We start from the raw sequence: 24,230 nt of genomic DNA on the forward strand, positions 1-24,230 counted from the left end.
GGCGCGGTATCTGCTAGCTTCCGGCCTAAGGACTTCAAGAGCTGCTGCTTCCTTGCCACAGCCCCGCGCAGGAATGCCCCCCCCGGAATGCCTGGCCACGCCCCCGTCGTGCCCCGCCCAGCCCCACTGGCACTATGCCACAGTTTGAATCCCACCACCATGGGAACCTGTTACTAAAATTTTTGGATCCCACCACTGTCCTGCCTTCCCTCCCGAGGCTCCACTTCCAAATGTCTAGGAATTTCCTAGTCCAGAGTTGGCCACCCTAAGTTGGATCAACTGCTACTGCCCAGTTTCAGCCAAGTGTGTTGTTCACACAAGGAGCTGTGAGATTTTGAATTATCGAGACAATATATTAAGTGATATGCCTATGTAAAACCAACCCTGAGCTTTGCCACATTTAAAGTTAATGCTTTAAGTTGCCAAATACACAGCAGCCCCCCCCCCCCCCCACGGCACGCTGGCAACTGGACCTGGCGTGGCAAACTTTCTTGTACCAACATACGAGGTTGCCATGCATGGGGAGCAGAAGTGGTGCACGGCAAACTTCCTTGCGCCAACGTACAAGGAAGTTGCCATGCACCTATTGCTCTGGCTCTCGGCTTTCCCCACAGAAACCAAGAAAACTTCCGGTGCGCGCCGGATGCCATGGTGGGGCAGAGAGGAGATAAGCTACCCTGTCTATAATTGGCCAATGTGTATGGATATGCGCAAGCCGTGTGAGGAGCCATAGCCTCCCATTTCTCCGCCTTTCTGACTCTGCAACATGCAAGTTACTCACCCACAAACACACGTCTTCTCTCCTTCATCAGGCCAGGGACGTAGGTAGAGATTTTTTATTGGGGGGGGGGGGTTGGAGGTGGATTTAAAAGGAGAATCTGGGGACACTTTTGGAGTGCCTGCTGTCACGGGTACAATTGTTAAGATAGCACCACTAAACTTTCAGGGTACCTTTAGGAGACTCTCCTAATGATACCACCCAGGTTTGGTGAAGTTTAGTTCAGGGGGTCCAAAGTTATGGACCCTCAAAGGTGTAGTCCCCATCTTTTATAGCTCACACTGGAAATAATGATGGGACAAGCACCTCGCAGAGCCTGAGTATCTTTCGATTCCTCTGACTGGGCCCCAAACGTCACAAAACCTGGGTGGTATCAGTAAGAGACTCTCCTGATGGTACCACCCAGGTTTGGTGAAGTTTGGTGCAGGGGGTCCAAATTTATCTGATAATTTTGTCTTGACCTGGATTGTCCAGCTAAGTCTTTGTCTCAAATGACTGTAATCTGCCTGGAGGCACTGACCATCTTACATGAGTAGCCATCCTCACAAGGAAAGTTGACCACCCAGGGCTATGCAGAGCGATACCCATGAAGATTATTGGCTGTGGGAAGAAGAAGAAGAAGAAGAAGAAGAAGAAGAAGAAGAAGAAGAAGAAGAAGAAGAAGAAGAAGGAGGAGGAGGAGGAGGAGGAGGAGGAGGAGGAGGAGTTTGGATTTATATCCCCCTTTCTCGCCCCTCCCCCCTCACAACAAACACTCTGTGAGGTAGGTGGGGCTGAGAGAGCTCCGAGAAGCTGTGACTACCCAAGGTCACCCAGCTGGTGTGTGTGGGAGTGTACAGGCTAATCTGAATTCCCCAGATAAGCCTCCACAGCTCAGGCGGCAGAACGGGGAATCAAACCCGGTTCCTCCAGATTAGATACACGAGCTCTTAACCTCCTACGCCACTGCGTAGTTTATTCATCCATTTCAGTTATTTATTTCATAGTCCACCTTTCTCAACAAGACTTGAGGCAGACGGCAACTAAAAATCAGTGCCATAAAAAGAGTAGGATACCCACAATCCAAAGACTCAGAGAACACTGCACTAAAAATACAATACAATTCAGACACAATTATGCAGGAATTACAAGACTGGAGAACAACACTGTAAAAATACATAAAGTCTTTTGCATGTCTGCAATTGCAGTGTTTTGCACAGAACAGCCCTATTTCCGAAAGATCCTCCAATTGGTCTTAGTCTCTTCCCTATCTTAAATCATTACAGGATAGCAGAAATATCAAAATGCAAACGAAAAGCCAAGCAGGGGGCAACCTGGATGATTATTTGCTTGAGTTACCAGCCTGACCCCAGCTTGTTTACCAACCTGAATTTGCATATCTCCTTCCCCCTTTGACACCTTGGAGACTCTTAATTGATTTAACAACATCTTAAAGAGCTTAGCTGGTCACGTACCCTTGTGAGCCATGTGACTTAAAAGTGTCAGAAAAACTGCTGCTCGGAGTCATATGAAACAGACCTTTCTGCCCTAGTCAAATCAAAGAAGATCATTAGAGATAAGTGGGCCTAAAATTTTACTTTTGGGAAGGCAGGACAGCAGAGAATTCTAGGATATCACCACTAGTGCATTGATATCGGTAGAGAATGTTAAGTATGTGGTCAAATCAGCCACAACTAATTGAACTGATCAAGTGAGGCTTTACAAAGTAAAAGGCCTTTGTTTGTGAAGAAGCTGAAATACTGGTATTATCTTCTTTGTGCTCTGCTGTTGCAACTCTCAAAGATTCCCTAGATTGGATCACAGGACACACCCTGACATGGATGGCCCGGGCTAACTTAATCTCACCAAATCTCAGGAGCTAAGCAGGTTTGGTCCGGGTTTGTACTAGGAGGAGCCGTCTGGTCCAGAATGCTGAAGCTCCACTATGGAGCATGACAAAGTGGGCATATTACTCCCATTCTGCAGATGCTTCATTGGCTGCCCATCTGTTATTGGGATCAGTTTATAGTGTTGACGACAACATACAAAGCCCTTCATGGCCTTGGCTCCTCCCCTTTGCAGGGCTGCCTCCTTTGCCTCACCAACTTTGCTCAAGTCAGCAGGGGCTTCTGCAGGTGCCAACCTACAAATGGGCAAACTTGACAACTGCCCGTATGCATGCATGCTTTCTCTGTTGTGGCCGCCATCTTGTGGAATGGCCTACCTGAGAAGATCAGAAAGTCTCCCATTCTCCCTGGGTTTCTGCAAAGTATGCAAAACTGAATTATTCAAGAGGGCTTTTCTATGCAGGGGGTGTGTTGCGCCGCACAAAACGGTTTAACAAGCTTGCTTAGACAAATTATTAAGGACTGTGGTCTATACTGCTGCAAATGCTTATTGTAAGTAGGATGCTATTAATGTAATTTCTGCACCACTTAATGTGTCATGGGAATACTGATACTTTGCTTCAGTTCTTTGTGGCAGTTTCAGACTTCTAAAATCCTAACGCAGGGGTTACTGAATATTCCATTTTGGTGACTGTGCTAACTCACTATGTAATCTATCTTGATTCTCCATGAAAAAGGTGGATTATTAAATAATGCAAATAAAGAAAGCAAATAAACTGCTACCAATCTTGATCCTCCTTGATCTCAGATTGCAAATGCCTTAGCAGACCAGGTGCTCAGGAGCAGCAGCAGCAGCAGCAGGCCACTGCTTTCACATCCTGCACGTGAGCTCCCAAAGGCACCTGGTGGGCCGCTGCGAGTAGCAGAGAGCTGGACTAGATGGACTCTGGTCTGATCCAGTAGGCTCGTTCTTATGTTCTTATGCCCAGGTGTAATTCAGTAGTATTTTTTAAAAAAATTATTGGGCTTGCTATTCCACCCTTTTCCAGTCACACCTAGGCTCAGGGAGACTCACACACACCAGAATACAAAATTCCATGTAAAATATAAAAAGTAGAGATAAAAACATTAATATCAAAACTTCTATAGATGGCGACAATTAAATCACTGCAGGTACCATTTTCAGGTCCCAATAGCCTTTTTTTTTCTTTCTCCCATCCATCATAAGCAAATTGGATAAATGGGGGCGGAGGGGGGGAGAAAGAGGGGCAGATCGAAAAGCCACCGAGATGGAAAAGACCATAGCTGCCTAAACCAAAGGCCAGGTGGAACATTCCTGAATTGCAGACCTTGTAGAACTCAGATCCTGCATCACCCTGGTGTCAGCTGACTGAGAGTTCCGCCAGGCTGGAGCCAGGGTAGAAAAAGCCCTGGTTGAGGCTAGCCAGACATCTTTGAGGCCAAGGACTGCCAGGAGGTTAGCACCGGAGGAGCAATGCGTCCTCTGGGGACAATATAGGGCAGTGATGCGAACCTATGGCATGGGTGCCAGAGGTGGCACTCGGAGCCCTCTCTGTGGGCACGCGCACACAGAGTTTGTCATGTGGGGGGCAGAAAATCATCCCCCACACACACATCTAAGCAGGCTTGGGCCACTGAGAACGACGTGTGCGCACCGCGGTGAGCAGGGAAGACTCGGCTGGCGGGCCTGGTGCCTGTGCTCTGGGTGGCTGCTGCCCGGGGTGGGGTGGGGGGCGCAGAGGAGGCAGAGATGCTAGAGAGGCACAGAGTGGTGTGCATGGGACTTGCTGGAGGCTAGAACAGGCTGGCCCCTGCTCAAGCGGGTGGGGCGGAGGAAGAGGGAGCCAACCATTTTTTTTCTAAATGAAAACCTCAGCATTCAGCTTAAATTGCCGGGTTGGCACTTTGTGATAAGTGGGGTTTGGGTTGCAATTTGGGCACTCGGTCTCAAAAAGGTTCACCATCACTGATATAGGGAGATGAAGTCCTGCAGGTACGAAGGTTCTTGACTACTCAAGTACAGCTGACGGAGCACAGTTCAAATATGGGCTCTTAGCCATGTCTCGGTAAAGAACTACACCACACTGGCTACTAAAGTAGCGTGGGACTCAGAGATGTGGATCCCAGCATTATAACTGACCTCCAGAATACAGGCATCCATTCCCCTGGAGAAAACGGTGGCTTTGGAAGATGAACTCTACAGCATTATACTCTGCTGAGATCTTTCTCTCCAGACTCCATCCCAAATCTCCAGGAATTGCCCAACCTAGAACTGGCAACCCGCAGCAGAATATAAATCTTCTGAATAAATAAACAAACAAATCATAACCCGGGCTACTGGCTGCCCAGCGGCCCGATCTAATTTTGCCGTGTTTACATTGATGAATTCCAGACAGCAATTGGCTAAACTGCTGATCATGAACACGCCATATGTTTCAAACACGAAGCGGGCAGGATGTTTGCAGTCCTACTGCTGTGAGGGAAAGCAAAGTTGTCACTTTGAAGAAGATTAAAACATTATACATCAGATGTCCGGAAAAGCAAAATAATAGATGGGTGAAATTCCCCATGTCCCGAAAGATTCCGGAGACTCTTCTGAAGCAAATGACGGGGGAAACGTGCCCAGCTTCTGTTCAGGAGGCCAAATCGGCATAGACATTCATGTATGTTTAAAAGCCCCAAATGCTGAATGAATATGAGCAACCGTTAAGAGCTGTAACGCTGATCCACTTCACTCACTGAGAGTATTTTGCTGCTGTCTTGAGCTGGATGCGTTCCAAGGGAGACAGACTGATATATGTTTCCCACTTAGACTTGCCCAGCCTATATGTATTAGCAAAAATCCTGTAACCTTTGGCCAGAGAGGAACATCATTGCTTATTATTTTCTAAACAGTGACACCTGGTGGTAAATTTTCTTCTAAACCTCCTCTGGGGAGAAAAAAATCCCCAAATATCAAAAGGCAATGATTAGATAGATCTGTGTTTAAGCCAAGAAGGCATAAGGTTTAAGAACTTAAATTAACAATTTCGTACCCAAAGGCAGATAATCCCTTGGAACCAAAAAGAAGCCAGAACTGTCAAACAGGGATCGGAATTTCTCTGTTTCCCATCCACATTTGTCCAGAGTGTATCCTATGTATTCTGTAAGCCTAGAGATCTGAATCTATGTTTGAGTGATTGACAGTCCACCTTTCCCCTTGATGGATCACAAAATTAGGAAAACAATCTACTAAAGTTAGACCGAACATAATATGTAACCGTGGGATTACAACAATTAAATAGAACTATAATTAGATAGCACTGTATACAATGAACTGAGCCACCAACAACCACCTTGTGTATTCCAAGTCTAGCCCCCATCTGGATTGTTAAATTCTCTGCATCCACAGAGATCCTCACATCCACATCTAATGGAGCACTTTGAGTCAAGCACCACACTTAGTGGCGACAGATGGATGTGAGAATGCCCACGTATGGTGGCTGCACGGGCACAAAAGCACGCTTTAACACCCGGGACATTTTATGCAGAAAAGGAATCAGGATCAACCATTCAAATGTTTGTTTCTGGCTCCCCCCCCCCCCCCCCAAACCGCTTCCTCTCCCAAGTCAGCCTCCTAGTCTGGGGGACCGTGAATAAGTTACATCTCCCTTCCCAACGCCTGAAGTCACTTCCAACCGTGTCGCTTATTATCTTGCAAAGCCGGGGCGGATCAAGCCACTAAAGCCAACGGGTGTCAAGCAATTGCAACGAATTAAGAAATCATCCGAAGCAATCCCACCCCCCCGGCTTCTATGCAAAGTGGAAGAGAAATCCTTCGCTACTGCCCGAACGTACAATTTGGGGAGGGGGGGGAATGGAGGGGCTTCCACAGGCCACCTTCGCCTTTCCTCTCTACACGAAGAGGAAATCAGGTGGCGCGAACGTGTGTGCGCGCATCGCATTTCTGTGCAAATGTTTGCAATTAACTTAATTGAATTCACTCGGGTTTGAACCGGCCTCCGATCCAACACTGGATGGGCAGTTCTTTCCCTCCCCCCCCCCTTTACAGAAGTTCCTCCCTCCCCTCCTTCCCCCCCTCCTCCCCCTCCCCTCCACCCTATTAAAACAACCTCCAAGGCTCACTTGTGAAAAGACCCCCTTAACTTGGAAGAGGCAGGAAAGCAGCAGCCCAGGAGGAGAAGAAGACGCAGGAGTCGAAAGAGGGGGCAGGGGTGGAAAGAGAGTGGAAGGAGGGAGAGAACGAGAGAGCGAGCAAAAAAAGAGAGAGACGTCTGGAAAATATTATCCAGCCGCTGCTCCGGCTTGCCCGGGCTGCTGAGATAGAAGCTTCATTCAGCCCGGACCAAAGAGACTTTTCTTACCGATGCAACGCCTAGTGCAACTTTTGTGCAACTTTGGCGGGCGCCTGCAGAAGCCGCCCGGAGCGCCGTCGCCAGCCGCCAGCCCCCCGGTTGCATTTCGGGAGGCTGTCGCTGCGCCTGCAAGCAACCGGGATCCCGCCGCTTAGGGCCACCGGCGTCCCAGGTGGGGGGCGAGCCAGCCCGCCCCTCTTTGCATGGGGCCGCTGGGGTCCTTGCCCTGCCCCAGTCCTGCCGCCAGCGTGATCCGTGGCCGCTCCGGCCAGGCGACCGAGCCCAGACGCGCCTGTTGAAGCCCCTGGATGAGCGGACGGACGGACGGGCTGCAAAGTGAGTGATGGAATCTGCGCGGGGGGGGGGGGCTATTATTGGAGTGGGGGAGTCTGGGGTTCCCATATCTGGGGGGTGGAACCGTCTGCACAGACCGGGTTTGCTGATTCTTAACTGCAAGGGCCGGGTGGGTCAGCCTGTGCGAACGAGTGTAGCCCCAAAGTGGTCTCTGCCCCGAAGGGCATTACAATCTAAATTGAGTCTCCGGCAATATCGGTTTGTAGGGTCTTTTTTTTTTTCCTCCCGAAAGGAAATCTTTTTCTCGGAACGATGCCCTGTCTTTATTATGGCCACGGAGGCGTGTCTACTCCTGGGTAGTTGCAAACTTTCTCAGCCCCCCGAGAAATCACAGCTGACCCAGGCCATTGGGCAAGCGGGACGATTATTGGGCGCGATCCAGCCAGAGGGATGCGTTTTGATGGCGCAGTCCTACTTGGAAGCAAGCCCCATTGATTTTTATGGGGTTTCCCTCCGAGTAAACGTGATAGAACCCGACTGCCTCTTTCTGTCCCCGAAATAAACAGGACTCCACTGAGCCTGATTTGGGCTCGATCCTGCCCATCTGGTATTTGACCACACACTAGCCCCCCTCCCCTCCAGTTCTAAGAATGCACTGAACCTCCTCGTGAGTAAGACCCATTGTAATCAAGCGACGATATCAAGGTTTCATTTTTTTCTCCCTCGTTATTACCGCGCTTCTAACGGAAACAGTGTGAATCGGTGCGCTTACTCGCGAGTAAGGGGCTTGCGTTGACCCAAGGGGTGTGTTCCCCACCCCTTCCAATTTATATAGTGCTTTCTTTCAATTATTCGCCTAAGTCATAAAGGTCCCTTGGAGGTTGGAGTCCTTGATCCGGATCCAAATTTCAGAGGCGGTCGTGTCCCGGAAGGCGGGGCTCCCCCCCCCCCCCCTTGGACTGCAGACACTGTAGCTATTTAGACACTTGTGAAGACATGAAACGTGACTTTGTCCCGCCCTCCCTTTTTCAAATGGCTGGGAGTAGGAGACGGAACCCGGGAAGGAGCAAGAAGAGAAGGGGGGCGGGTGTCAAATTCCCAGTTGCTTTTTAAAATTATTTCATGTCTCAGTGAAGTACTTGTGGGGGGGTGGGAACACAGAAGTTCTTTGGAGACTGGCCGACAAAGCGGATGCCACGAACCCCCCCCCCCCGACTATTTTTACCATTTGCCTCTGGAACTCACGGCCACAAGATGTGGCTGTGGCCGTTAGCTAGCTTTAAAAAAACTGGACAAATTCATAAAGGCCGCGTCGCGATAGCTGAGTGGAGCCTCCCTGTTTGGGGGCAGTCTACCTCCGCATATCAGGTGCGCGGGAGGGGGCAGCGGAGACATGAGGGTCGCCCGTCACCCCTAGTCGGGAGCTTCTAGGCCTTTGGCTGATCTCTTCTGGAAACAGAAAGCAGGCGTGAACAGCCTCGTGGTCTGATCCATCGAAGGGCCCTGAAGGAAATCTGTCCAATTGGACAGGTAGCCCCGTGCTAAGGGTCTGAATGGGAAAGGACAGAGGAAAGCCCCTGTAGCGTTTGCCCTGGATGACCCCGGAGGGGGCGGTTAGGAGGCAGCCACTCCTTTGGAGTTCGGCCAGAATATCAAGCAATATCTTAAACGGGGGGGGGGGGGTCCTCTTTGTTAGGATGGGAGGGGGTGGAAAGCGGCGACCTGGGCGACGTGGCAGCTGCCTCGCAGGCCAGGCCACGCTGCCCCAGCCCTTCTCTCTGGCCATGCCTTCAGCAGGGCAAAGAGAGGGCGGGAGACGCTCGCCGGCCCTGGCTTGGTTTGGTTCCAAGACGCCTATCTGCATCCTCTGGCCAGCAGCCACTCCATTGTTTGCTTCCCACCCGCTTCTGTTCGGGGATCGGCCTCCTCCTTCCCTCCCCGGCGAAGCTCCTCTTGGGAAGGGAAGGCATGGTCCTGGCAGGAAGAAAGGGCGCGCTGGATGGGGCGCAGAGGTGCTCCTCCGGGGCTCCCCAAGTGCCTGCGTTGCAGTTGTCATCTGGGGCGGTGGGAAGGGAGGGGAGACGCCCCCCCTCGCCCCCAAGCGCTGCATCGAGCGCCCCTGTGCAAGCGAGACGCCCCCCCTCGCCCCCAAGCGCTGCATCGAGCGCCCCCCCCCTCCCGCGCCTGCAGGAGCCAAACTCCTCTTTGCGCGGCTGGCGGGGGACCCACGTGGCAGCCCAGGCGAGACCAAAGAGCCGGGAATGCCGGCGATGAGGTCATGGCGGGGAAATGCCCGCCTCTCGTTTGTGACGCGGCGCCGCACCCTCTCCTGATTGGCTCGAGGCGCTGGGAAGGGGTTCCCCGGCCAGAGAATCTGCCTGAAACGGAAACGCCGGTGGGGACTTTTGCTGGCGCGCGAGAGGGCTGGGAGGATACCCGGTGTGTTCAGCGTGCAGTATTCGGATGGGGGCCGTGCAAACACGTGTTCCGCTCAGGCAAAAGTGTCAAAGCAACTTGGGCCATGTGCCAGTCAATCAAATCCCATCGGTTTGGTCTTTTAGTAGAGATTTAGGGAGGCCATTAACAGGTCAGTCCTAAACAGAATTATGCCCCTTGGCTCTTATAGACTTAGATATATGAGCCAAGAGGAAAGATGGGATATAAAAGTTTTCCTGCATAAATTAGAAAATAGGATGAATAATTAGGATTATTAATAATTAATAACGATAATTAGAACTTCACATGGGATTGTAAACAGCACAGGTCCTATGCAAAAGGTGCTCAAATTAGGGATAACATTTGTATAAGATTGCTCTGTAATTTTGACAGACCAGTGCCTTCAATCCCTAGAGTACTGATATCTTAACCATGTGGGGAAATTAAACCATTACTTGGTAGACAAAATGCTAGACAACACAATCTCAAAGCCGTACATAGGATAAAGCCAGCAAATAATGCTATAGACTGAAATTGGAGATCACATACCTCTCTTCTGCATTCTGCAGTTCACATGCTTTTTTAAGGAATATTTGTTTTCAGTAGGAATAGAAAGAGAGGAGACGAAGATCTATTAATCTGTACATTAATGCCCCATAGCCCAGAGAACCCACAACAGTTGATTCTGTCTTGAAAGCCTTTAAAAATACATTGCCTCCTAACACTAATACATAGAGGTTTTCTGTCTCTGCACAGGGAGATTCCCTTTCATCTCCATGACTCATAGCCATCAATGGCTTTCACATCCATGCATCAATTGATGCACTGCGTTTTCACTTTGTGGTGTATAAAGAATGTTGCTCTAAATAACCTTTCCTGGCTATACACTTCTGTGTATGTTACAGACTGCTGTTCTTTGGCCTTGTCAGAGGGCTTCATTCTATTGGTTCTGATTGGTTCTTTAGCCACTTACTCGAGCAACAGATTTATGGATTAACACCTATGAGATCTGGTTGCTGAACTTTACTTTTTTCCGGGATCAGATTTGTCTTTGTCCATTCTAAAAAATCATATTTTGTAACTTTTCTCCTCTTAAGTACAAATTTCTTCAGAGAAGTGCATCTATGCACATTCAGTACTCTCTGATTATCTTATTTAATTCTGTCTGTCTCTCTTAACTGTGTCTCTGTCTCTTACAATGTATATTAGCCCCCTTTCTCCCTTGTGGAACTTAAAGTTTCTTATAAATAAAATGATAATAAAAACTCAGTGAAACAATGCAAATCAATCAATTTTGAAAACACATAGAAGGTCACAGCATTACGCATGAAACAGTTATCTGATACAGCATAGCAGCTGGGGGAACAGACTACAAATCTGGGGCTTGCTGAGCCATTCACAAACTAAATGGCCTCAAGGAAGCCTCCATCTCTTAGATCCGCACCTGAAATTTGGGAGTAATATTTGACCTGCCTTACAGGACTGTTTGCCAGGATTATGCAGATAGTGGTGCATTTGAAGTGCTTTCAAGGCTCAAAGAGGTATAGAGGTATACCTGTTTAGCTGTACCAATAGAAGCTAAAATGACTGTACAGACCAGACTAAGTGGAAAAGGCAATACTGCTGGGAAAAGTGAAAGGTAGCAGTAAAAGAAGAAGAGTTTGGATTTATATCCCCCCTTTCTCTCCTGCAGGAGACTCAAAGGGGCTGACAATCTCCTTGCCCTTCCCCCCTCACAACAAACACCCTGTGAGGTAGGTGGGGCTGAGAGCACTCCGAGAAGCTGTGACTAGCCCAAGGTCACCCAGCTGGTGTGTGTGGGAGTGGACAGGCTAATCTGAATTCCCCAGAGAAGCCTCCACAGCTCAGGCGGCAGAGCTGGGAATCAAACCCGGTTCCTCCAGATTAGATACATGAGCTCTTAACCTCCTACACCACTGCTGGAGGGATTGACTGAATCCAAGAAGCCATGGCACTGAGTTTTCAAGACCTGAACAGGCTGTTAACGATAGGACTTATTTTTTTTTTTTTGAGTGGGGAGAGGGACATTAATTTGTAAGGTTGGCATAAGTTTGATGAAACATAATATACACATTATTATGTATTATATAAATGAGCATTCATGTTCCTTAACATCATTTCCCCTTTTCAGTAAAGGCACTTTAACAGACCTGCATGATGTAGTGGTTAAAAGCAGGTGGCCTCTAATCTGGAGAACTGGGTTTGATTCCCCACTCCTCCACATGAGCGGCGGACTCTTATCTGGTGAACCAGATATGTTTCCCCACTTCTACTTACAACTGGGTGACCTTGGGCTAATCACAGTTCTCTCAGAAATCTCTCAGCCCCATCTACCTCACAAGGGGAGAGGATGGGAAAGGAATTTGTAAGCCCCTTTGAGTCTCCTTACAGGAGAGAAAGGTGGGGTATAAATCCATCTTTTCTCTTCTGCGCCCACACAAGTCTTTCTTTGCACATGCTCAGTTGTGGCTACCAGACAACACTCCTTCCAAACGGCTGCATTCTTGTTTTTCGCTTGTTATCCATTTACCCCCAAGCTCTTCTTTGTGGACTAAGAAATGAAATGTGACACTTAGATGGAAACTGACTAGAGTTACTTTGTCACCTGGTAAGAATGGTTGGTGACCCCTCCTGCATTCACCTATTATGGACCATTTCCTCTGCCAATCCCTTCTCTGCTTTCCGGCAAGAGAAACTGACATGGGAACAGAAACTTTCACTGCTGACTTAGCTGGATGTTCTAAAAAAGTATTTTGGAGCATTTTAAAAGTACAGGGGCATCTGTATTGCTGCATCTGTATTGCTGCACCCTTGTGGAGGCTCCTTCAAAAACTTCCCACTAACCTTCTTTCTGCCACATTGTTCTCTGAAGCAAGTACCAATGATATCTTCATGTGTTCAGAATCAATAAATCCACCACTTTGCCCATGAGAACAGCACAGTTAAGGATTTGTTTTATGGGAAAGACCCGCCTTTTAATCTATAACATAAAAAGGTATAGGAATGAGAGATTATGGCTCAGTGTTGGAGAATCTGCTCATCAGGCAGACAGTTGTTGTTTTGGGAAGGGGGGGGTCATTAATTCCCCATCATCTCCAGCTAAAGACATCACCTGAGACCCTGGAGTGCCCTGCTGATCTGCGTAGACAATAGAAACTTGTACAGCAAGGGTACATTACCTTTGGGTTAGATTCTCGATTACACGTGTATTTTCCTTGCTCCCAAACTCTACGTGTTTCCCCAGAGGAAGAAGAAGAGTTTGGATTTATATCCCCCCCCTTTCTCTCCTTCAGGAGACTCAAAGGGGCTTACAATCTCCTTGCCCTTCCTTCCCCCCCCCCACAACAAACACCCTGTGAGGTGGGTGGGGCTGAGAGAGCTCCAAGAAGCTGTGACTAGCCCAAGGTCACCCAGCTGGCATGTGTGGGAGTGCACAGGCTAATCTGAATTCCCCAGATAAGCCTCCACAGTTCAGGCAGCAGAGCAGGGAATCAAACCCGGTTCCTCCAGATTAGAATGCACCTGCTCTTAACCACTGCGCCACTGCTGCTCCCACTCCTACACTTGAAACCTGCTGAGTGACCTTGGGCTAATCACAGTTCTCTCAGAACTCTCAGCCTCACAAGGTGTCTGTTGTGGGGAGAGGAAGGGAAAGGAGTTTCTAAACTGCCTTGAGACTCCTTGCACGAGAGAAAGGGTGTGTGTAAATCTAAACTCTTCTTTGTCCTTGTGCTTCAGACGAGAGAATCCTTGTGGTTTTCAAAAGCAGAGAAGGTGAAACAGATGGTTTCACCCTCTTTAGGTTTTCTTGGTCTTCCCCATCTTCCCTTGCCTTAGTTCCTCCACCTGAGATCTTCAGGAAGGGGTTCTTTTAAGCTTTTTTACGAGCATAAAGGTTGATCAATGCAGCAAGGAACTGAGCCAGCAAAGCAATACAGAAGTCGTTTCTTAAAAAGCAAAAAAAGTCAACAAACAAACGTAGCAGGCAACGGAAACAAGGAAGCGGCAGACGGACAGTAGTTCTGTCTGTTCCACCATTACATTAAGAGCTATCTAAAAGTATTTTTTTACATCCGCAGTGAACATCTATCAGTCTAACTGTAATATCGCAAAATAATGCGAGATCAAAGACGGGAAACAAGAAAAAAGGAATTATAAAGGGGGTCGCAAGGAAGCAAGTGAGGCAGCAGCAGGTGGGCGGGCAGAATGGTGAATCAACTCGTTGTCTAGGGACACTTTGCAGCAGGAGACTTCCCTTTTGAACGGGAAACCGCAGGGGAACCCCCGCTGCGGAGCGCACAGCCGCACCGCAAACAGCAAATGCACAAAAGGCCAATATTGACTTTGATGGACCAATAGTGTGATTCTGTGTGAGGCGACTTCATTTGTTTATAAGTGTTCAACAACTGGAGTAGACATGTTCAGAATCCCCTAATAACACATGCCACAATAATAATAATACACACGGGTTTCTTTTAGTCAGCACTGCATGGGAGACCCCATATGGGGACTGTCCCAGGACATGAGAAAGTACAGCTGGTTTCATGTTTATAATAACCTGATATTTTAGCATTATTGAAGCCTGGCCTCTCCCGTTCTTTAATTTGCACTTAAAACAGAAACCTGACGTCGGTTCTTTCTGAACCCTGCCGCGAAGATCAATGGCATGTAAAATCTGGAAGTGATAAATGTGTAGCGGGAGAAGGCAACTGTTCTGGGGCAGTAAATCTCTACAGATGTAACATAACTGTTCGGTTTCCTCCATTGGCTGTTAAACTGGAAGGGGGGGGGGGGAACGCTGACAGCTATTTTATGTTCATAATGAATGAACGCTGGGAATCATTTATACTTCAAAAGATGGATTGACTTACTCAGCTGCCAAAAGAAGGCTCAGCTCCTTTCCCAGAAAGGGAATGCCACTTATTAGCCATGAGCTAATGTTTAAATCGACATATGTCCGTATAGAGTTTTGCGTGTGTATACAGTAAGTGCGAATGTGAATTCCTGCTCTCTGAACATCCCACTGTCACTGATGAACGTGGATCAGATATAAGTCAGTCTGGAAGCAAAGGGAGTGCATTTGGTCATATAAAAGGGTTAAATTCAGGATCATTATTAGCATGGCATGCATAGACCTGCCAGTGCAGATTTACACAGAGGTTTGGCAGGCCGAAGCCTAGGGCTTCAAAATCTAGGGGGCCTCCAGCCAAGGTGTATCCTGCTTTTGATACTTGTCGTAGGCCTTTCTTATACATGCTGTCATAATGCTCTGTAGGCTTGTGGTGGCGAACCTTTGGCACTCCAGATGTTATGGACTACAATTCCCATCAGCCCCTGCCAGCATGACCAATTGGCCATGCTGGCAGGGGCTGGCTGATAGTATCCATCACTAACATCTGGAGTGCCAAAGGTGCTATTGAAACTCCTGATAAGAACCCTTCCGTAATTTCCCTTGCTCTCTATTTCAGAATAATACTGTCTTAAGTATTATCATGAAGCCGGTCACACTCTGGATTTGGTCTTTGGGTCGGGAGTTGATGTGGTCGTATCCTCTGTTACCAGAGTGCCATGGTCCGACCCTAATGCTGTTCTTCTGAAGTTTCGAGTTGACCTATCGCGCCAACCCGTTTGTGCTAGGCGACCGGGCTGATTTATGCCCACCACGGAGACTAATACGGATCCCTATTAATCGGTTTCCTGGAGATGCTCCTGCGGGATCCCTGAACCCACAAGCACCCTTGATGAGCAAGTGAAAGACTGGAATTCCAGGCTTTCTACGATGATGCTACTCCGAGGTGAGCCGTTATCCCCGGCGCCCTCGTGCGGCTGTCGCTTTTCGGCTTGCGTTCCTTGGTACAATACACCGAGGAGCTGCCGCCCGTATGAAGCGCAGAGCTTGCAGGGACGGCTAGAGCGGTAATGATAATGGAGGGGAAGTCACAAAAGTGGACGCCGCTTGCGCGAAAGCATCTTATAGGGCGTTTATGAAAGCCTATGAGATGGCGGCCGAAGGGGACAGCAAGAGAGATTATTTTTCTCTCGCTGCATCCGCCATAGCTCTAAAGCCCAGCCACTACAATTGTTGAAATTATCATTACTGATCCTTGTCCTCATATTAAATGAGGGGCTTTAAACATCCTCAATTGGCTCTTGGCTGTGAAGGCTTTTATGAGCTTCTTCGCGGATAAGAGAATCACGTCGCTCCGCTTCGCTTGACCTTCCTGCCACTCTTGATACAATAAATGAACTGGAGGCCCCGTGGCCGTCTTCAGGTCCTTTCTTGGACCAGTTTTCCCTGCTCGCTGAGGCTGATGTTGACAGGGTCCTAGCTGCTGTTAGACCTACTACCTGTCCTCTGGATCCGTGCCCCTCATGGCTGATTAAAACTTGCCGTGAGGAATTACGGTCCCACCTGTTGAATATTATCAACTGCTCCCTTGAGCAAGGAGTGTTTCCTGGTGGGTTGAAGGAGGCAGTGGTCCGCCCACTCTTGAAAAGACCATCCTTAGATCCTAGTGATCTGGCCAATTACCGCCCCATTTCGAATCTTTCGTTTCTGGGGAAGGTAATTGAGAGAGTGGTGTTGGAGCAGCTTCAGGGCTTCCTGGAGGACACATCGGCCCTCGATCCCTTCCAGTCCGGCTTCCGTGCTGGGCATGGGACGGAGACCGTCCTTGTTGCCGTCACAGATATGCTCCTCATCCAGCTTGACCGAGGCGGATCGGCGCTGCTGGTGCTTTTGGATCTCACCGCAGCGTTTGATGTGGTCGATCACGATCTTTTGACCCACCGCCTGGCTGTTGCCGGAGTGTGGGGCATAGCCCTTCAATGGCTTGCCTCATTTCTCCGGGAACGTAGTCAGCAAGTGTGGTGCGGGGACCGGGCTTCCCAACGGTGCCCACTCACTTGTGGTGTACCTCAGGGAGCTTTGTTGTCCCCGCTATTATTTAATATCTATATGCGACCCCTTGCTCGGCTGGTGCGGAGCTTTGGGCTGACCTGTCACCAATATGCTGATGACACTCAGCTCATTCTGTTGATGGAGGCAGAGATGGCTGCCACCCTTGCGGCTCTACAGCATTGTTTGGAGGCGGTTGCTGGTTGGTTGAAGCAGAGCAGGTTAAAACTTAATCCAACGAAGACGGAGGTCCTCTGGCTGGGTCGTGAAGGGGGGGCTGAGGGTCTTCGGCCGCTGGTGCTGGAGGGGGTCACTTTGACACCGACCCCTTCCGTTCGCAACCTGGGTGTCCACCTGGATTCATCCTTGTCCATGGAGACCCAGGTGGCACATGTAACCCGGGTTGCTTTCTTCCATCTCCGTCAAGCCCGGCGGCTGGCCCCCTACCTCTCCCAGACTGACCTGGCCATGGTGATCCATGCAACGGTCACCTCCAGACTGGATTATTGTAATTCGCTTTACACGGGCCTTTCCTTGCAGTTGATCCGGAAACTGAAGCTGGTCCAAAACGCGGTGGCTCGTCTTCTCACGGGGGTCTCAGTCAGAGATCATATCACCCCCGTGTTGTGCCTCCTGCATTGGCTCCCAGTGGAATTCCGGATCATCTTCAAGGTGTTGGTTTTGACCTTTAAGGCCCTTTACGGTCTGGGGCCCTCATACCTACGGGACCATCTCACCCCTTATGTCCCGAGTCGTGCCCTCCGCTCTGCGGAGGCGAATTTACTGGTGGTTCCCGGCCCCTCCATGATGCGGCTGGCCTCCACACGGGCCAGGGCGTTTACTGCCCTGGCCCCTGCCTGGTGGAACGCCCTCCCTCCACCAATTAGGGCCCTGCGGGACCTTGGAGAGTTCCGCAGGGCCTGTAAAACGGTGCTGTTCCACCGGGCTTTTGAGGGAGCCGGCCGCTGAGTCCGCCCCTCGTATTGTCCTGCACACTGGCTATCTGTTGGACCATCTGCCAATCCCCTCCCATCCCAGGGTTTGACCACTGGGGTTGGGCGCCAGACGTCTTCTATTATTAATTCAATTATTTATTGCAAGTATTACTGCTGCTTTAGTTTATAGTTTTATAGTTTTATGGCTTTGTATTTTGACTGGGGTTATTCGATTTGTTTTATTGTATTGTTGTTGTTGTGCACCGCCCTGAGCCCTTTGGGGGTAGGGCGGTTTACCAAATCGAATGAATGAATGAATGAATGAATGAATGAATGAATGAATAAATAAATAAATAAATAAATAAATAAATAAATAAAGCCTTACCAAGTGGAATAGCCTAGAGCCTCCCTTCATCTAAATTGGCCCTGGGACCTGCCTATACTGAGTCAGGGTATTGGTCATTATGGTCTATCCTGACTGGCAGCAGTAGAGCCAGCATGGTGTAGTGGTTAAGAGCAGGTGCACTCAAATCTGGAGAACCGGCTTTGATTCCCCACTCTGCCACTTGAGCTGTGGAGGCTTATCTGATGCAACGTATTTCCTGAAAATACTTGGCAGGTGCTAGGGTCAGTGTTGGCAAACCTATGGCACTCCAGATGTTCATGGACTACAATTCCCATCAGGTGCCAATTGGCCATGCTGGCAGGGGCTGATGGGAATTGTAGTCCATGAACATCTGGAGTGCCATAGGTTCGCCACCACGGTGCTAGATAAATGTAGGCAGGCACTTTGTACCCATGGACAAGAGTTTCCAGTTCCAGGCTGGGAAATACCTGGATGTTTGGGGGGTGGGGCCTGAGGTGGGAGGGGTTTGGGGAGGGTGCAGATGTCAGTGGAGTATAATGTCAGAGTCCACCTTCCATGCCAGCCATTTTGTCTCGTTACTGTGGTTCCTACTGCCTGTAAGTTGCACTGACTCTGGCATTCTTAGACACATTTTTTCCAGCCTACTTGTAAATTCAAGCTTCCACAAGAGCCTGAACTGAATCCTGCCCCCCTACCCAGTGTGGGGGATCCAAAAATTTTAATAGCAGGTTCCGATGGTGGTGGGATTCAAACAGTGGCGCCACCGCACACACGCACCTCCAGTCCCAATTGGGCAGGGAGGTTGCTTTAGTAACCCCTTCTTGGCACTCAGAAAAAATTAGTAACCACTTCTAGAGAAGTGATGAGAACTGGTTGGATCCCACCTCTGCCCCTACCCCTACCCAGTTCCCCTCTGAAGAGGCGTGTGTTTGAGAAGAAAGGAGCTCTACGAAAGTGACAAGCCAGTCTTGGCAATACTGGCACGGTCAAGTTCGGTCTTGGTGCTGATCACCGTTTCTCTCCCCAAATGTCTGGGTCTGGATTTGCTTTAAAGCACTCCTTTCTTGCTTTTTCCTGCTGCTCCACTCCTGATTATGCTGCGTGGGCATTCGGCCAGGAATCATAACCATTGGCAGCTCTCTGATGAATGTGTCTGTATGCATTTTTCAGCCTTTGTCATATTAACGTACTATGTTTTAGATGTGCACTTCAAACTCTTTTTGTCTTAAGTGGAAATGTCCCAGGCCATTGTAGTGTGGACAGGAATAATTCAGCTGTCTACTTCCAAAGGAGGGTGAGGGAGAAATATTGACATGCTGAGAATATTAACAATGCTGAGGTTGGACCCAAACTTGTGCAAGAGCTCTTCTGCAAGTGGAAATGCTTGGGTGGGGGGGGGGGGGGGGGGGGTGGCTGCTTGGGCTAAATCACATTTACTTTATTGCCCCACTTGAGTTTGCGCTCATGCAAGAAGTTTTGCGAACTATTTCTGGGCAATGTAATATGTAGGGAGGGAAGTGTAGGCATTGAATGAGATTTTGCACTTATGGAACTGTGCTAAGTCCATTTATGCTTCCACTGGCGGCTGCAACCAAACCATGGCCTGTATCCTACCACTCAGCTCAACAAAATTGGAAGTCTTCTTCTATCCTAACAGGCCAAGTAGGATATCAGTTCTTCAGGCTGGATTAAAGTTTCCTGCTTTGCTGAGCAGAGAGGTAGATTATGCATTGGTATTCATTTGTGTATTGGAGGCAGATATGTATTAAAAGCCGCCTCTTCTCTGCTGTTCTTATTTTGGAAAAAGGTCACCAGTTTGAATGAAGAGGTCTATTATTTAGAGACTCTGGGATGGAATTTGGCCAGACTAGATGTTTGGTAACAGGCCCATACCAGAGAATTTGGGCCGCTGCCAAACATCTAAAAAGCAGCACTGTGAGGGAATCCACGTTTGCCTTTTGAATTTCTAGTTCCACCCTTGTATATTCAAATCATTTTTGAGAAAAGAATACCTTGAGCTAGGGTGCAAAGTGTTAGGCAGATTCCGCATGGGCCAAAAACAGTGGTGTGAAAATGGTGTGAAATGGTTTAAAACAGTGCAAAAGGGTTAAACTGTTTTCACACTGCTGTTTTTTGCCCATGCGAAATCCACCTTAGATATTCTCTTCAATTAAAAAAAACTCCTTTGTTACTTGTTTTGGTCTTCTATTATTGCAAGACATAATTGGGGTTTTGTTAACAGAAGAACCAGCATTACTGACACTAACCTGGATAGCTTTAAAAAGGGTTTGGACAGATGTATGGAGGAGAAGTCGATCTATGGCTACCGATCTTGATCCTCCTTGATCTCAGATTGCAAATGCCTTAGCAGACCAGGTGCTCAGGAGCAACAGCAGCAGCAGAAGGCCATTGCTTTCACATCCTGCACGTGAGCTCCCAAAGGCACCTGGTGGGCCACTGCGAGTAGCAGAGGGCTGGACTACATGGACTCTGGTCTGATCCAGCAGGCTAGTTCTTATGTTCTTAAAATTGGGAGTGGGGGGAGCCAGGTAAGCTAGCTGCCGTAATGCTTCTGTACCCACAATATTTGATAACACCTAGAGGCAGCATAGTATAGTGGTTATAGCGTCATATTAGGATCTTTAGAACCCAAATTTGGACTGCCACTCTGCCATGGCAGCTCACTGAGTGACCCTGGGGTAGTTGCATACTTTCAGCCTAATCTAATCTCATGAGGTAATTGTGTATAAAATGGAAGAAGAAGGAATGATGTTGTAAGCTGCTTTGGGCGCTCATTGGAGGGGAAAGCAGGATATCAATCAAAAAGTTGTGAGGTAATGTTTTCTATATTACAATCTCAGGATACTTTTTTTTTGTATTTTGTGAAGTATTTCGGTGTGAGAAACAACTTCCTTGCAGCTTGTTGGAGGCTAAACCCTGCTTTGGCTAGACTAACGAACCACGGGTTTCCTAATGCTGTTGTGTTTGACCTCAAGTAGGATCTCCTTGCTGTTTGGAACGGTTCCAACCATCGTTCCCCGTCCTTTGTAGGCTTATCAAATTTGAAACAAGCAGATTGGTTGCTGGAACAAGGCCAAGCATCAGCAGGGAACCAGCATTACTGACTGCTGAATAAATTCTGGATATCCAGTGCCAAATAGCCCATTTGAGTATCACACATCAACTTTCATTTATTAGATGGGGCTTCCAACCTTGCAGACGCAAGTTACATATATATTTCGGCTGGATTAACGTCCCGCTGGACCTCTTGTAGGGGATTTTCTAATCAGCTAGTCTGTTCAGGGATTCAAGCGAGCTTTAAATAACTCTTGGACACAGTCAGATCCTTCCAGAGTAGAGCTGATCCTTGAAGATATTAGCAAATATTGTCCAGCCTCAATGCTAATCCATTGTTAACATAAAACAGGGAGAAAGGGGGAGAAAAGAAGGTAAAAAGTCTTTGGCTTCCTGCTTTCCAGGTATGTGTGACACGTGGTTTTAGCCTTCCTCCCCAAATTGGGCAGTTAGTTACAATCACAGGGCAACTGAAGAAGTTGAATTTTAGATGACTTGAAAGCACCTGGAGAAAAATCCCATAACCCACCCCCCCTCTCTCTCTCTATCTCTCTCTCTCTCTCTCTCTCTCTCTCTCACTCTCTCTCTCTCTCTCTCTCTCTCTCAGAAGCCATGATGTGGTTGAACACAAATCATTCAAGCCAAAAATAAATTGAACTAGAGCTCCATACACCAGGTAACTTAATAGGGTTGCCAGATCCAGGTGGGGCCTGAAGACGGAGGCGTAGCAGGGGGGGAAAGCGCCTGGTGCGTCCTCTGTCCCTGTCCCGCCACACCCACACAGGGGCGCACCCCCCGGTGCATCGCGCCCCCCTGTCCCCTTAGAGCTACACCTCTGCCTGAAGATCACCTAGAATTACGGCTAGCCTCTAGATAACAGAGATCAGTTCCCTTGGAGAAAATGGCTGCTTTGGAGGTAAACATTATGGCATTATAGCCCACTAAGATCCTTCTCTTCCCCATACCCTGCATTCCCAGGCTTTACCTGCAAATCTCCAGGCTCTACCTGCAAATCTCCAACCCAGAGCTGGAAATCCTTGGTAACTAGCATACGGGATTTGTTACTTCAAGGTCTAGCGATAACTATAGCCCTGTTCTAATGATACAGTGAACATGTGTTCACCGGCGTGTATACATGGACATCTGCTTGTAAGACCAAGCCAAATGGCACTCAATGTGTTGTTGAAACCAGGGAACAATGTCTAGTTAAATGTGCAGTTTGCATCATACTTCCATTTGTAGATCCATTAAGTTTAGCATAAAAATTACACCATATGTTTTTTTAAAAAAACAAAAACAAGAGTCCATGGTTTGTATGGGCCTTCGCTGTAATTTGTGAAAAGGGTTTGTGGTGGCTTTGTTTTCATCTTTGGAGGATAGGTATGTGACCCACGGAAATGGAGCTGCTTTGTGCATTTGGTAAGCAGATGCTGGGGCTAGAGATAGCCATCATTTCTGTGCTCTGGTTAGTGTCTCTGGAGACAACTGAGTACACATGAGCCCATGGAGTTGCCTTAGAACATAAGAACAAGCCAGCTGGATCAGACCAGAGCATCTAGTCCAGCTCTCTGCCACTCGCAGTGGCAGCCCGGCCCACCAGAGGTGCCTTTTGGAGGAGCTCTCATACATGCAGGATGTGAAAGCAATGGCCTTCTGCGGCTTTTGCTTCTGATCACCTGGTCTGTTAAGGCATTTGCAATCTCAGATCAAAGAGGACCAAGATTGGTAGCCATAAATCAACTTCTCCTCCATAAATCTGTCCAAGCCCCCTTTAAAGCTATCCAGGTTAGTGGCCATCACCACCTCCTGTGGCAGCATATTCCAAACACCAATCACACGTTGCGTGAAGAAGTGTTTCCTTTTATTAGTCCTAATTCTTCCCCCCAGCATTTTCATCAATGTATGCCCTTTTGGTTCTAGTGTATTACAGAGAAAGAGAGAAAAATACCGCCGCTGTCAACATTTTCTACCCCATGCATAATTTTATAGACTTCAATCATCATATATCCCCTCAGACGCCTCCTCTCCAAACTACAGTAAAGAGCCTCCCCAAACGCTACAGCCTCTCCTCATAAGGAAGGTGCTCCAGTCCCTCAATCATCCTCATTGCCCTTCTCTGCACTTTTTCTATCTCTTCAATATCCTTTTTGAGATGCGGCGACCAGAACTGGACACAGTACTCCAAGTGCGGTCGCACCACGGCTTTATATAAGGGCATGACAATCTTTGCAGTTTTATTATCAACTCCTTTCCTAATGATCCCCAGCACAGAGTTTGCCTTTTTCCACAGCTGCCATGCATTGAGTTGACATTCCCATGGAACTATCCACTAAGACACCTTCTGCTGTGTCAGACCATGGTTCTATCCATTTCAGTACTGTCTACTTTTTTTGGGTAAAGGCTGTGCTGACTCTCAGAGGACTTTCACATCACCTGCTACCTGACCCTTTAACTGGAGTTGCTGGGGATTTTTGGACATTCCTGCATTCAAAACCGATGCTCTGGCGCTAAGCTACAGCACTTCTTCTAGCTCATGCACTGGGGAAGTCCAAATGCTAGAGCAGATGGGCCCTTGGTCTGATGCGGTTGGTCATTGCCTATATAGTCACAAATAAACTGTGCTTGGTTAAAGTGAGTTTGGGTCAGTGAGATTGTTCCCTTCTCTCGACATGAATAACATACTTTCAATCCACTTTCACAATTGTTTTGCAAGTGGATTTTGCTTATTCCACAACAGTAAAACCCAGCTGCAAAAGTGCATTGAAAGTGGGATCTGAAAGTGCAATATTCTTGGCGGCAGCGAGAAGGCAAATCATGGCCGAGAGACCTTTCAAATGGACTAATTCTGCATACTATTGTTGCTATCTCCATACAAAATTTGTTTTGTGTTTAATAGTTCTAATACAGGATAGTTATAATACAGCAGCACCGGCAACATGAAGGGCTTTAATGATCACGTTGTAGTCCAAAGCCTGCAGACTTTGGCAAAATTCACAAGCTCCGTTTGATGGAAAACCTGCTGAAGTAAATGTATATTCCCACAGACTGGGCTCTGGTTTAAATAAGTGGCAAAGATCCCACAGACTTCGAGGAAGCCAAATTTGTATCTCTCTGTCTGATTCGTTTGAAACAAGGGGCTTAATCAGCTACCACGCCAGGCCTTTTCACATGGCTCAGTGACTCGCTTGGACGGGAGCCTTCTCCTTTGTAGATACTACATGTTG

At 48.2% G+C, this 24,230-nt stretch overlaps 2 protein-coding genes across 2 annotated transcripts in view; one reads left to right on the forward strand and one right to left on the reverse strand.

The window, feature by feature from the left end:
* Window positions 1–8,669, reverse strand: part of LOC125439490 — an 88,484-nt gene extending 79,815 nt beyond the window's left edge. The window contains exons 1-3 of the mRNA XM_048508591.1: window positions 8,630–8,669; window positions 6,990–7,330; window positions 6,751–6,899 (exon numbers count right to left, since the gene is read on the reverse strand). Of these exons, the coding sequence (XP_048364548.1) occupies window positions 6,751–6,899; window positions 6,990–7,330; window positions 8,630–8,669 (530 nt within the window). The remainder of the gene's footprint in view (window positions 1–6,750; window positions 6,900–6,989; window positions 7,331–8,629) is intronic.
* HAS2 (hyaluronan synthase 2) overlaps window positions 6,754–24,230 on the forward strand; it is a 50,762-nt gene continuing 33,285 nt past the window's right edge. Inside the window, exon 1 of the mRNA XM_048508260.1 lies at window positions 6,754–7,316. The gene's annotated coding sequence lies outside the window, so the exon portion shown is untranslated. The remainder of the gene's footprint in view (window positions 7,317–24,230) is intronic.

The sequence above is a fragment of the Sphaerodactylus townsendi genome, linkage group LG09, assembly GCF_021028975.2.
Source record: "Sphaerodactylus townsendi isolate TG3544 linkage group LG09, MPM_Stown_v2.3, whole genome shotgun sequence".
NCBI classification, from domain to species: Eukaryota; Metazoa; Chordata; class Lepidosauria; order Squamata; family Sphaerodactylidae; genus Sphaerodactylus; species Sphaerodactylus townsendi.